General features: G+C 41.1%; 1 protein-coding gene across 3 annotated transcripts in view; it reads right to left on the bottom strand.

Moving 5' to 3' along the window:
- Positions 1-11,469: 11,469 nt before the first annotated feature.
- The window catches only part of METTL15 (methyltransferase 15, mitochondrial 12S rRNA N4-cytidine), a 102,398-nt gene continuing 98,985 nt past the window's right edge, over positions 11,470-14,882 (bottom strand). For all 3 annotated transcript variants that reach the window (XM_080983735.1, XM_080983737.1, XM_080983736.1), the window contains one exon: positions 11,470-13,535. In XM_080983735.1, the coding sequence (XP_080839861.1) occupies positions 13,090-13,535 (446 nt within the window). In that variant the 3' untranslated portion in view covers positions 11,470-13,089. The remainder of the gene's footprint in view (positions 13,536-14,882) is intronic.

Here is a 14,882-nt window from a genome sequence, read left to right as displayed (position 1 = left end):
AGGGGCCATTTTCAACCACATGGATTGCAAATCAGATGAGGGAGGTGCTGGTTTGATTGCAAACACTCTCGCCCTTCAGCAACTCTGCTGAAAACATTCCTTGTTTTGTCAAGTGTTTTTAAGAATTTCATCTGATTCAGTGTTAGCTATTTGTTCTGTATTTTATGATTTTGTAACGTTGTGAAGTTTTAATGATTTTATCGTAGTTTGAGGTTTCTTTTTGTTTATGAGTCATTGGCTTAGAAAGACTCTTATAAAATACTCTTATAGTTCTCGACTCTGCGGCTTAATTAAAGGAAAAACACACCTACAATAAAGCTGCTATCCTAACCTCACATATCTAGGAGTGAGTCCCACTGAATCATACAGGACTTTCTTCTAAGTAGGTACAGTCAGGATTATTGTGCTATAAACTACTACAAGATACAAGGGCAATAAATAGTCCTTGTATGGATACACCTGTAAAATATTCTGGAGTGTAGCCAAGAGCCAAAAAGCTGTGCACAGACAAGGGCTTTCCTGTCCACTTCAAAGTAAAGCCTATTTGCCCCACCCCAGCAGCTTCTCAAGACAAGCTGCAAAGTAGAATTTGCAGCAGCCTAAGCAAATGCAGATGCGTCAGCCAAAAGCATAAAATACCCACTTTCTTTCACACATATTAAGCCTTCTGCAAAATGGAGGAAGGCTTACCTGGTAAAACACCAGGAGGCAGAGGGTTATAATTAGACTTCCTTAATTGCAATTTTTCTTTTCATTAGGGGCCTTCTGCTGCTTGAAAAGCCACACAAAGTTTTTTTAAAAGACTAGGAATGGGGAACTTGTGGGCCTCCAGGTGTTGTTGGACTCCATCGCCCCTCAGTGTCAGCCTACATGACCAACGTTCAGGGATGATGGGTATTGTAGTCCAGCAACATTTGTGGGTTGGTGGGTTATTACATTTTTTGTGTGACTACGGTATGTATTTTTGTATTTTAAAATTGTAAACTGTCCAGTGCTCTTTGGATGAAGGGCAGTATAGAAATTTAATAAAGAAATAAAAATAAATAACAACATCTTGGATGTCCACATATTCCAATACTATCTTGTATCTATCAGGCAATCCTCCCTTTCCCCATTCTTGTTATTCTTTATTTTTAGAAATTTTGCCAAACAACTGAAGTGCTCTCTCTCTCTCTCTCTCTCTCTCACACACACACACACACACACACACACTTATCTTTGGAGGTCCTCCCCAACCCTCCAGCAGTTGGGCTGAAAAGCTTTGACAAAGCAAAATAGGAGAGGAACAGTTTCTAAAAGAACTGCTAGGGTACTCTTTCATGCTCCCACAAACAAGCAGTACAAAACAAGACACATTTCCTGCTGGCATGTTCCTGATGCTAACCTTAGTCCATTAATCTTGAACAGCTTTTCCCTCTTTCGCTCTTCACAAAGCCCTCGGCGCACACAGAAGTTCCTACAGCAGAGGTGCATGACACAACAGTGAAAGGAAAAAAAGACGTTAAACGATTTATTACTATCACTTCACTATTATTATTTAAGCAAAATAGCAGAGCTAGGGAGAAAACCGTGCTAGGTTTTATGTAAGTGGTGGTCCTAGTAGCGGTAACGGATAAGAGCTTTCTCTGTTATCAGACTGAGTGGAAAAACTGAATGGATGGAAGGTGGTTGGGGCAGCCATTATGTTGTTTGTAATAACTTGTTTCCTGCTCACTGAGAAAATGATGCGCCAAGAGGAAACCAAGCAAACATTTCCAAGTATTTTTGTTATGTTCTATCACAACACAATGCACACTGTATGTATGACAGGGACATAATGAAGTGGTTGAGAAAGGGGTAACTTCAGCATTACTCACATGTCCCAGAGGCAGCATTGAGTGTTGCATGATAGAAGGGACAGACAGGACCATATTACTCAGCTCAATTATGGATTGGAAGGTTGGACAACTCACCTTGACCAGTCTGAGGGCACCCTTCACTACAGAGTGCTTGCTTTGGAGGACAGGGGGTGGGCGGGTGTGGAGGACTCCCTGATCCTGAATTGGGTAACTGTGCCCCTGAAAGACCAGGTGTACAGCCTGGGAGTCATTTTGGACTCACTGCTGTCCATGGAGGCGCAGGTGAGCAGTGTCCAGGGCAGCTGTCTACCAGCTCCATCTGATATGCAGGCTGAGATCCTACCTGCCCGCAGACTGTCTCACCAGAGTGGTACATGCTCTAGTTATCTCCCACTTGGACTACTGCAATGCGCTCTGCATGGGGCTACCTTTGAAGGTGACCAGGAAACTACAATGAATCCAGAATGTGGCAGCTAAACTGGTGACTCCGAGCACAATTCAGTGTTGGTGCTTTAAAGCCCTAAATTGTCTTGGCCCAGTATACCTGAAAGAGCGTCTCCACCCCCATCATTCAGTTGAGGTCCAGCTCTGAGGGCTTTCTAGTGGTTCCATCACTGCAAGAAATGAATCTACGGGGAACCAGGCAGATGGCCTTCTCGGTAGTGGCATTCACCCTGTGAAATCCCCTCCCATCAGATGTGAAAGAAATCTGATTTTTAGAAGATATCCAAAGGCAACCCTGTTTAGGGAAATTTTTAATGTTTGATGTTTTATCGTGTTTTTAATATTCTGTTGGGAGCCGCCCAGAGTGGCCGGGGAGACCCAGCCAGATGGGCAGGGTATATTATTATTTTTATTAGTAGTAGTAGTAGTAGTAGTAGTAATCGTAGTATTGGTTCAAACTCCCAATATATCCGGATAGTAAGGTTAAACGAGACCTCTGCCACAGAACTTAGACTATACTGGGCTTGAAGAACACTTTGAATGATTTAAGACAATTTCATATGTTCTCAAATGGAGAAACTTGAAAGGCTCACGTTTTCTTTTCTTGATTGGTCAGGTGCCTTTTGTATGCCATGCCAGTGTAAAGTGTTTAGGATCCTTAATACAGGGTTATTAGGTAAGGGGGTTGCAAACAGTATGGTGCAATGGTTAGAGCATTGGGCTGTCTACCTGGGAGAGTAGTGTTGGAATCACCACTCATTTATGAAGCTCATTGGATGACCTTGTCCCTCAGCCTAACCTACCTCACAGGGTTCTTGTGAGGACAAAATTGGGAAGGGGAAATGCATGTATACCACCTTGAGGTGAAAGGTGGAGTATAAAATGTAATAAATAAACAAAATTCTGTGGATGCTCTAAAGACAACTTGAGATGTGGGGTGTATGTTAAAAGCCCAGAATGAATCTATATTATCTCAGACACAATAGATTAAAGAGATTAAGCGAGTGAGAGATCTGTTTCACAAGGCTGCTAAATAAAGTTTTAATATTGGTTTAGGTCACAAAGCTTTCAAAATAATAGCCTGTGGCCAACCTTGTAGATACTAAACTACAGTACAAACAGAATCCAGCACTCAACCCTTAAGAGTCTGATTTGAGAAATGTAAAGTTCCTCTAGTTTGTTTACCTCATTAACTTGTTTTTATTTTCATAATGGTTGGCATTGTATTTACAATGTTCTAACTGGCTCACTTTAACTGGCTGAGTCTCTGCCTCCCCCCAACCAAAAAAACCCTAATAGAATAATCCACAGTACATAATGTCCCTGATAATGCTAACCTTGAAAATAAGAGACAGCGCGGGGGGGGGGGGTAATGTTCCTTTTTCGTACATTATTGCAGCAGAACTAGACTTGGTTGAATGGGAGTGCTCTCGTGCTTTTTGTTAACACACAGCAAACAGATCCTGAAATGAATGAGGTTCTTAGAAGTATACAGGAGACAGATTAGCTCGGGATTATTTGTGCATCTAGAGGGATGACAAAAGTGCATTTTGAATGAAGACTTTAAGCATTATTCTGCTGATCCAGGTGGTAGCAGATCATTCTTGGGGCCTGAGGCAAAGTGTTGGAATGTTATAATGAGTAAAAACACGGCTGGATTTTGTTCTCTGTCAAGATGACAAAAGGGAACAATGGTTGTGTATGGAAGCATGGTAAAACCAGCCAAATGTCAAACAAGGAATCTCTGCTCCTAACAGGGATGAAAGGGAATTATGGTGCTGCCTCATTGTTTAAAGAATAAGCCACAAGGCCGCTGTTAATACTAAAATGGAGAAAGAACACACAGACACTTGCATATCAGGGAGATGGAAGCTTCTGCGTAAAAGGGAAATCATTAATATACGAACAAAAAATTGAGTTCGGCCGCAATGAAAATATTTTCGCTTTTTGGGAAAAAATAAAAGTTCATAGTGTCTCCCTGACAGCTGTTCAATGGATTCATTTTTTTTATTCAGTGCCCAGACTTAAATCTACCGTGCTCCAGTGAAAGTATACAATTTGAAAACCTTTCACATAAATTACACCACTCAAGTATTTTTAGTTGTTGGGTGAGTGAGGCTTGTTTAGGGAGGCATGGATCTCATGCCTTTTCAGATTTTTGTGGTTAGCAAGCAGCGAAATACACCCAAGTGAAGGTCACAAAGTCTAGCTAGCTGATGAAGAACACCTTTGTTTGACCTGTTTGCGATACTCTGTGTAGCATAACCCACTTTCTTCCCCACAAGCTTTGACGTTAATAAAAACTTGGCAGGCATCTGTGGCTTCAACTCCACAGGTTTCAGAGAAGCAAGCAAGGAAGCAAACAAACAAACAAACAAACAAACAAACAAACAAACAAATATAGATGGCCACACTTGTCATTCACAAAAGAAAAGGGGTGAACATCTTAGGAACAACCTCCCACTTCTGCAGCTGCTCCTAATAATGGAAAATACAAGGACAAAATATGCACTGGAATGTGTCACCAGAATTAATTTTGCAGCTGCCACTGATGACCTGGTGAGTGGGCACTCCAGGTGCAGTATAACAAAATGCCAGACAGATATGTTGAGGTTTAATCTGAATGGCTGGCAATTTATGGCTTTTTCAGGCACAGGTATTTCATAGCCAAGCTGTTACCTAAAAAAGAAAATAATAAGAATTGTGCCACAACCTGCCAGTTAAGAACATAAGACGTATGGACAGCCTGCTGGGTCAGGCCAATGGCTTATCCAGTCCAGCATCCTTTGCTCACAGCGGCCAACCAGATGCAACCAGATGCCTGTGGGAAGCCTACAGGCTGGACATGAGCACAATAGCACTTTGCCCATCTGGTGTTCAGAGGCATAATGCCTCTGGCAGTAGAGGCAGAAGACAGCTATCCTTGCTAGTAGCCATTGATAGCCTTCTCCTCCATGAATTGGCCTAATCCTCTTTAAAAGTCATCCAAGCTGGTGACTCTCACTGCCTCCTGTGGGAGCAAATTCTATAGCTTAGCGATGTGCTATGCAAAGAAGTACTTTATCTGTCCTGAACCTTCCAGCATTCAGCTTCATTGGATGCTCACAAGTTCTAGTGTTATGAGGGAGAAAAACTCTTCTCCAACTTTCTTCATGCCATGCATAATTTCATAAACTTCTGTCACGTCGCCTCTTACTTGCCTTTCCTTTAAACTAAAAAGGACCCCAGCGTTGCAACCTTACCTCGTAGGGGAGTTGGTCCATCCCCTCGATCATTTTCATTGCCCTTCTCTGTACCTTTTCCAACTCTACAATATCCCTTTTGAAGGGACCTTGGTCTTGAGGGTGCTCCTCAGATCTTTGTCTTTTTGCTATTACAGTCTGGTAGCATAAGCTGCTGCATGGAACAAATTCACAGTAAGACAGGGGCAGCATAGTGCTATGCATATTTACTAAGAAGTAAGTCTCAACCCTAAGGGACGTGGGTGGCGCTGTGGGTTAAACCACAGAGCCTAGGACTTGCCAATCAGAAGGTCGGCGGTTCGAATCCCTGCGATGGAGTGAGCTCCTATTGCTCAGTCCCTGCTCCTGCCAACCTAGCAGTTCGAAAGCACGTCAAAGTGCAAGTAGATAAATAGGTGCCGCTCCAGCGGGAAGGTAAACAGTGTTTCCGTGCGCTGCTCTGGTTCACCTGAAGCTAGCTACATGACCCAGAAGCTGTACACCAGCTCCCTCGGCCAATAAAGCGAGATGAGCGCCGCAACCCCAGAGTCGGCGTGTTACTTGTAAATCCTACTTGTAAATCCTATGCATGTTACTTGTAAATCCTACTGAATTCAATGGAACTTTTTTATAGTGTGCATAGGATTGCTGCCTTACAGCCCAATCTTAGGCATGTCAACTCTGATGTAAGCCCCATTAGGTTCAGGGGACTTACTCCCATGTAAGCATGTGTAGGAATGCAGCCTTAGACTCTAGTTCTATATAAACTTATTTGGAGGTAGGTCCAACTATATTTCATAGGTCTTAGTGTTCTCTCTTTCTCTCTCTCTCAATATGCATATAGGGCTTACCTCAGTAAACACGGATAGTTGCTTATGGTGCAATGTCATGCTTTGCAACAAAAAATTTTGCTTTGCAAGTTACATATACAAGCAAGTTGCATTGTCTGGAATAGGAAACAGCAACCAAAATGACTAAAATTCCACCACAAAGAATACCTTCAGAGAGTCTACTGAATAAGTAGGATGAAAAACAAGAAGAAAAAGAGTGCCTCAGCATGTTTGCAAGCATTACTATTTGTATCAGTCTTTTTGCATCTATGCAAAGCAATTTATTGGCCAAATACAAAAAAAAGCAAATAAGGGTGATGGCCTGCAGCCAGTAACCTTGGTTAAGTGTAAAACTATTTGCACCACAGGTAAATTACATGTAGATTCAGTCCAGAAATTTTCCTAATTGTGATGAGCAGTCATTAGCAATTCCACTTAAAAGGTAATTAATTAGCATGTGTCCTTTAGTAAGTGACACAGCAACAAGTAAATTTATTAAATGTGAAAACACTTTTTTTAAAACCGTCTGAGAGTCTATTTGATATGCTGGGATGCAATGAAATAGCACTCTGAAAACTATTCTTGTATGTTGCATGTGATCTAATAACATGGAATAGCATGTTATATTTAGATAGTAAAAGGATGAACATGGGAATACTCATGATTTTCTGCATGAAGACGTCACTTTGGGAAATTCAAGTCTCTTTGCAGAGGCATCACCCCTTTCTCCCCTTTTCCTGCCTGTTTCCCTCACAGGTGAAGTTTAGATTCATCAGGAAAGAGGCATCTATTTTGTATATGTGACTCTGTGAAGAGCCATGTACATAAATATATCAATAAGTAGGTAGGGAGGTGTGCCCACGAAGAGCAGAGACGATCACTTACCCCCTTGTCAGGTGATGGTTGCAGCCCCGCAGGACGTGGGGAGGGCGATCCCTCCCTCCTTTGAGGCTGGCCGTGAAGAAACCTGGGATTGCCTGTCAAAATCTCAAGTTTGAATTGGTCAGTCACAGCCTTTTGGGTGGAAGGGATTCACTGGTGAACCAGAGGGAGCAAGTCCTCACTCTGGTTCACTGCTGCAGCTTAAAAAGCAAGCTTTGTGCCCGAGCAGCAGCGTCATTCTTTTTGACAAAAAGGACTCGTATCGCCCAGATGGTTCACACTTATCACCTGCCTGCTATGAAAAATTGTTGCTAGACATATATTGGGGCCTGCAGAGTTAGTTGCAGCCGTGGGCGGATTTGATGGTGAGCCGGGGAAGTGATGGCTGGCTTGTGTGGCAGATAAGGCATTGGGTTGAATCTTGTAGTACATTTTCTGGAAGTGGTACATCACCCCATTTCCCTCCAGTAGGTGCAATATCTCTGGGTACCCCGGTAAAGGGGCCTGGATAGTTCTTTCTTGAAGCGTGGAAGGGAACAGTTGGGCCAGAGAACTTACAGATGGTGGCCCAGGTGGCTTAATTGACCCATATCTTGAGGTGGCCCTTCCCAGGCATGATCCAGCCAACAGTAGTATTAATCAGGAAGCAAACCCAATGCCAAGCCAAAACTGTAATCCATAAAGTTGTGGCAAATTTCAATCCCAAGTGTCAGTTTGTTCAATGACTGTCGCCTCACCTTCTCATATGTCCATAGGGCATACTGTGCCTGGGACCATACCTGGATACTTTGGAACGCAGGGACATTCAGTTGTGTTTCCTAGCTCTTAGCCATCATTACTGAAATAAGAGCTTTCAAACCTCATCCCTCCAATGCGTAGGGTGGCCATGAGGATAATCCTGTATTTGAAAGTGTCCTGTATGTGAAAGACTATCTGGCCCAAGATAAAGAAGCAAAAAAAGGGAGAGCAGAGGCCTTCAATTTGCCCATTGAGACTTTTAACACCTGGACAGCAGGTCATGGTGAGATGTGTATCTATTTAAATTACAATAATAACTTCTAAATTTGCATCAGTTCATATAAAATTAACATATGAAAGCTGCATGGAAATCTCTTTTTGGTGATGCTAACTTACCAGTGAAATGTACAAACTGTTTCCAGGCTTCAGTGCACCTCACTTGGGTGGGAAGATGTGCAAATTTTATTTCAAGGTATTTGGAGAAGCATCGAGAACAGGAAACACAGGGACTCGTTGACACATCAAGTGCAGAAAAAGCACACAGTAGAGGTTGCGAGTGAAACAGAGGATGTGAGAATGGGTAGAGCAAGAAGAGTAAGTGACCCACTGGGAAATGTCTTTCTCTAGATATAGGTTTCAATGTTTGGCAAAGTCTTTTACTTGGGAAGACAATGGGGTAGTTTGCAAGATCTTGACTTTATAAAACAAGATATGAATGAATTCCTCACCCTGCACATTAAGGCCCTGTGCACGAAGAAGGAAGCCTATAATAAACCAGTTTCCCATTTGGTCCAAATCAATAAACTATGGCTACAATGTTCAAAACAAGCCAGAATCTTAAATTGGTTTCAAACTATGGTTTAATGGCCTGCCTTGTTCTGAAGTTGTTAACCACAGTTTCCCAGCTCATACAAAATAGTAAACTGTGGCTAATAGAAGACTTTCTGTTTTGCTTGCTTGTGCTTTGAAGCAGCTTATATCTTGTCTTATTAAGCCAAAATATTATTACTGTAATGAAGTCACTCTGATATCTCAAGTGGTATAGTCTAGAGCTCTACTGTATGTTCTGCATGTTTGAGTCAGCTCTGAGTCACAGCACAGATCTAGAATTGAGACATGCAGCCCCCAGAATATTTCAAAATTACTGTCATAGGCAGAATTAATTGACATTCATTGAGCAGGTTCAAGCAAAGATACTGTGAGTCATATTAGTTCTTGCACTTTGAAGAAATGGATTTATGACAGCCAAATTAATAAATTTTAAAGGGTTGTGATATTTTAATAACCTATTTGACAGAAATTTTTATTATGTATTAATAGTGCAAATGTTAACTTGCTTAAATGAGCGAGTGATAGCCATAACCAAAAGGTCTGTCAAGATAAAGCAGATTATTACCAATTTTCTTCAAGAGTAGATGACTTAGTGTGCCATGACAGTCAATTACTGCCTTCTCTCATAATTCAATGAAACAACATTATTTGCTTTGTCTTCCGGGTTCTCCTAAAGTCATTTAAATAATAGAAACAACAATGTCACTGTGATCTTCTAGATAATCCACAGGAAAAGTTTGAGTTTTACAAAGTCACAATGTAGCTGAGGTTTTGGTTTGTTTGTTTTTTAAATGAAGTAGTATGGTTTAAATAACTAAATAAACAACAAAATATTATGAATAATAACTCTGCTAATGTAATAGTAACTGCCTATGATAAATACTCCTAGTAGAGGGGGATAACCAACAGCCATTACAATGAGACCGTATATTTGGGATTGGTACTCATATCTTGTTCCCTTGTGATAAGCCATATTCCACTTTATTGATGATGGGAAGAGCAGACCATAGCTGTCAACTTTTCCCTTTCCTTGCGAGGAATCCTATTCGGAATAAGGGAATTTCCCTTTAAAAAAGGGAAACGCTGACAGCTATGGACCAGTCCTTTGCCAGGAATAGCACAGTAAGTCATCCCACCTTCCTAGTTCTTCCCCTTTGTCCAGTGCATCTATGGCTACCTGGGGACAGGACATACACAATGGAGCAGAAATTACTCCTCCCTCCTTCTAGCATGAGGAAGGAATCCTGGGAAGAAGCCTACTTTGCCACCCTAATAATAATAATAATAATTTATTTCTTGGATCCTAACCATCTGGCTGGGTTGCCCCAGCCACTCTGGGTGGCTTCCAACAAAGCATCATCATCATCATCATCATCACCATCATCATCATTTTATTTATACCCCGGCTCAGTTTCCACAGTCGCTCTGGGCGGCTTACAGCATAAAAGAGCAGTATGATCAAAAATCCTCCACTATGTTGATCATATTGCCTATGTATTATATCTACGATTGACCTTTTTACACCAAATATATGGTATCTGTAGAATAAAGTAAAAACTTAAAAGATTAGGGCTTTTCTGGAAGAAATATAAAAGAATGCTAGACTCTCCTCTCGAAGACAAAGAATAGCATTTGAATGGCTTGGAGCTCTATCAAGTAGTAGCTGGGAAACAGGCCAAAAGAGTCACTTTCTGTCTCTGAGTCATATAAGAAAAAGGGCCAAGAATCCAGGGGGATCATTTGATCAAGCTAGATATGGAAAGGAAGAAGACAACATGGAGTGAGCCATCAGGATATAAGGGCCCTCTGAGTCCAATAATAAAGCACGCTGCAAGAGATTTATAGGATTGGGAGTCCATCACAAGTTCAACCCTGGCATGTCAAGTGCTGAGAGAGAGATATGCCTGTTTCTGATCAGTATGCATCCCACTAGCCTTACTGTGCTAGATAGTGACGTATTTTATTGATTTTCTTCTTGTAAACGTGCTATGCTATACTGTGCTCAAACATCAAAAAATTGACTGGGGGGGGGAGGTAATTATCTAGGATATTCCATCATCTCCCAATCACTGAATCACCCCTTTCCCTATATTCTTTGTTCCATAAGCCTTTCCTACTCACCCAGCTCCTACAATCCTTGTCTGCTTTTCACTTTTCCCCCTGAAGTTTTGGCACACCTGCATTCCTACTATCATATTATCTATACAAATGGTCAAGGATTTGCTCTCCTTCCTCTTGGAAGCTGCAACAGGATCACTTCCCATCCTTTAGAAAACCATGAATCTTGTCTGCTTATAGACACAACATGATAAATTGCTTAAATCTCTCGAGTGTGCTCCATGCTCCCTTCCTTCATGAAAGAGGCTTACACTACCAGAGAAAGACTGATCAATGCAATTCTTCAATTTAGCTCTCATAACGTGTATTGTCATTCTGATGAAATTATCGCTACACGAGGAAGAAGTGGAGCTCCTTTCCTCGACCATTAATAAGTTAAACAACACCAGTCCTAGTGCAAATTCTTGGATCCTCCTGAAAACTCCATCCTAGAAATTGCCTATCTATTCATTTTCTGTGAAAAACGTTATTAATTTAGACTAAGTTCACAACAGATCCTACACATTCCTTACTAGGAAAAATGGGAATAACTTGACTCTTTATTACAAAAGGGCGAAGTAAAAATAATGATTTTTCATTTTTATTGTATTTGTCCGGGGCAGAGGAAAGAGATCAGATCATCAGGCAAAATCAATCAGAAACATCTGCTGTGTTCTGCAACACACCACTAATTTAAGGTGGGAAAGCTATGCTGCTTACTACAAGCATGTCACTTTGGGATAACCATCCCTGAAAAATGTATGGCAGTGTGTGCCTTCAGCAACTCAGGCATGGACCTGCTAACCTGTAGGCCCCCTAACCTGGAAAAAAACAGGACATGCAAGCTGATAATTCTCTTAGGTGGCATCTGATTTTCCTGGATACGCCACACAAAGTGGAAACAAAAGCACTGTTTAGGGCAATAAGCTCTCTACTGACTTGGAACCCAGCCAAGAGTGCCCACACTTGTCATCCTTTGGAATTGCATACTAATACAGTGGTACCTATGGTTACGTACTTAATTCGTTCTGGAGGTCCGTTCTTAACCTGAAACTGTTCTTAACCTAAAGCACCACTTTAGCTAATGGGGCCTCCCGCCACGGCACGATTTCTGTTCTCATCCTGAAGCAAAGTTCTTAATCCGAGGTATTATTTCTGGGTTAGCGGAGTCTGTAACCTGAAGCGTCTGTAACCTGAAGCGTATGTAACCCGAGGTATCACTGTACCAAGATGCTGGAAGATGGTACATTTGAGATTTTCACTAACTTACAGGGAAGTTGCATAGATGAGGGAAGTAACAATTAAGAGTGCTTTTAAAAAACAACAACATGCATTTGCTGTACCATGATTAAGGAGGTGCTTGTGACTGATCTTTAACAGCACAATGGAGAACGGGAAACACAACTGAACATATATTCTTCAGAGCATGTGATATTCAGGCTTACAGATCATAACTGCAAATTGCATGGAATACCATGTTAAGCCAATTAAAGTAATGGGATACACTATATGGTTCCCTGAGGTTGCTTAGAAATTCCAACTGGCAGATCTTATAGAGAGTGCATGCAGCTGAACAGCAATCCATTGAAGTTTTACTCTAGTAAAAGAGGAAGGCAATTTGGCCTGATTTTCATTGCACAATGAGACTTGCTTTTGTTAGGTATGGAATCAATATTCACATGCAGCTCTGAGCCACAATACATCATTTTAGGATCTGCAGTGGATTCTTTTAGAATCATATTGCTAAGTTTCTGGTTCAGCCCATGCCATATTGGTCCATTTGGATGCATCAAAAAACCACAGCTTGACTTGTTTAACACTCTGAATCTGAGCCAATTTGTTTGTTTATTAACCCCTTCTCATAGATTATAAATGCAATTTACAATATAAAACATATATAAAAACGAATACAGCTACACAGCACATGGCTGTGCATTTGCTGTTATAGGGGAAAGTAGGCATATTTAAAATATATGTACCTGCATTTTAGATATTATTGAATAATATCATGGTGAGTTATATAGAAACTAACATATTTCTTGTCCTTTAATCTGTATATGTGAAAGATATTTTTCTGTAGCAATGCAGAAAAAAGGTTGTTTAGTCATGTGGCTTTCCCTTCTTTGGCATTCTGATTTAATTAGTGAAGTAGGAACAATGTGTGGCTAACTTTTTTAAAATGCTACAAATTTGCTGTTGAAAAAATGTTTACATCTTAATAGCTGCTCTTAGCTTTGCTGAGCGTCCTCTTGGATTGTCTTTAATATCCTTAGCTTGGGGAGTGACCACTTTCTTCTGTATTGAGGTCCATCTTGAGTTAGAAGTTCCACTGCACAATTCATCCTCCTCCTCATTCTCTGAAGAATTCTTCTCCACTTGCCTGATCTTCTGCCTGACACTGAGATTGAATTTTTCTGATATATCTATTCCATGAAGAAACCGCTTGATGATACGATCTTCTAACGAATGGAAAGAAATTGCTACAAGTCGCCCCCCTGGTTTTAGAAACTTCTCGGCTGCCTTTAGCCCCGCAAATAGTTCGTGCAGCTCATTATTGACAAATATGCGCAAGGCTTGGAACGTTTTGGTAGCAACATGCGTTGGTCTGTGAAGCAAGTCTTTTCGAGCATACAAAGCTGCGTCTGGGAAAGCACCTGAATAAAAGAGAATGAATTAAATGATTACTCTTCAGTAGCAATGAACTCCCAAATGATCCTTCTCTACTCCCCTTTATTTTTACTCTTAACTATATTAGTGCTAGAATTTGTAAATGCAGATATTTAATGGTACTTTTCAACATTTTAGAAGTCTCGTGGCCAGAAGTTAGCGGCCTCTGAATCCCGCAGGTTAATCAAATGTCTTTAGCCAATATAAAAATGCCATCCTTATTTCCATAATTTCTAATCAATGTTAGTGTTACTGGGGCAAACTGAGAAGTGGTCAGAACTGTGAAGATTTATTTTTTTGGGGGGGGGGTTTCTTAGTATATAGAATTAGGAGATATACTAATAACTTTACTTATTCCCACATGGCACTGTCAATAAATAAACGTTGACATCAAAATGTTTTTCTCTTATTTCTACACATACATGAGTTAGAAGGACCTAATTCAATATCAGGCTGTTAGGCAGCCTCCTCTGTCCTATCTGTCATCCTACAGAGTCCATTCAGTGTCAGCTGATGTTCAAGTTTTCTTATGTACGAATATGGAGAATTCATATCACAATCTATTCGTAAGCGAAATATAAACAGATGTTCTGTTTGCATACAAATATTCCCCCCTAAATACTGCCACATTTATCTTTGTTCATTTTTAAACTATCACTTGCTTCCCATCATCATGGTTCAATTGACAAAAAATCAGGTATTTTGATTTGTCTAAACTGACACGTATGGTAATATTTTCAAAATCTAGATTCAGGTAGGTAGCCATGTTGGTCGGACACAGTCTAAATAAATAAGTAAGTAAGTAAGTAAGTAAGTAAATAAGTAAATAAATAAAAAAAAATTGTCCAGTAGCACCCTAGAGACCAACTAAGTTTGTTCTGGGTATAAGCTTTTGTGTGCATGCACACTTCTTCAGATACACTGAAACAGAAGTCACCAGACCCTTATATATAAGTGGGAGGGTGGGGTGGGGTTTTTCTCAGAAGGGTAGTAGGAGATGCCCCTTCATGGATCACTGCCTTGCCGTGGCGAAGGGGCTTGAATAACTCAGAGAAGCTATGAGCTATGCCGTGCAGGGCCACCCAAGATGACAGGTCATAGTGGAGAGTTTTGACCAAACGTGATCCACCTGGAGCAGGAACCGGCAAGCCACTCCAGTATCCCTGCCAAGAAAACTCCATGGACAAAGACAACAGGCATATGAAAGTTATGACGCTGGAAGATGAGCCCCTCAGGTCGGAAGGCGTCCAACATGCTACTGAGGAAGAGCGGAGGACAAGTACAAGTAGATTCAGAGCTGATGAAGCGGCTGGGCGAAAGCTGAAAGGACGCTC

Source organism: Podarcis pityusensis, assembly GCF_964106645.2.
Source record: "Podarcis pityusensis genome assembly, chromosome: 1".
Classification (NCBI taxonomy): Eukaryota; Metazoa; Chordata; class Lepidosauria; order Squamata; family Lacertidae; genus Podarcis; species Podarcis pityusensis.
Note: the sequence above shows the minus strand (reverse complement) of the source record. Positions and strands in the feature narration are given on the sequence as shown.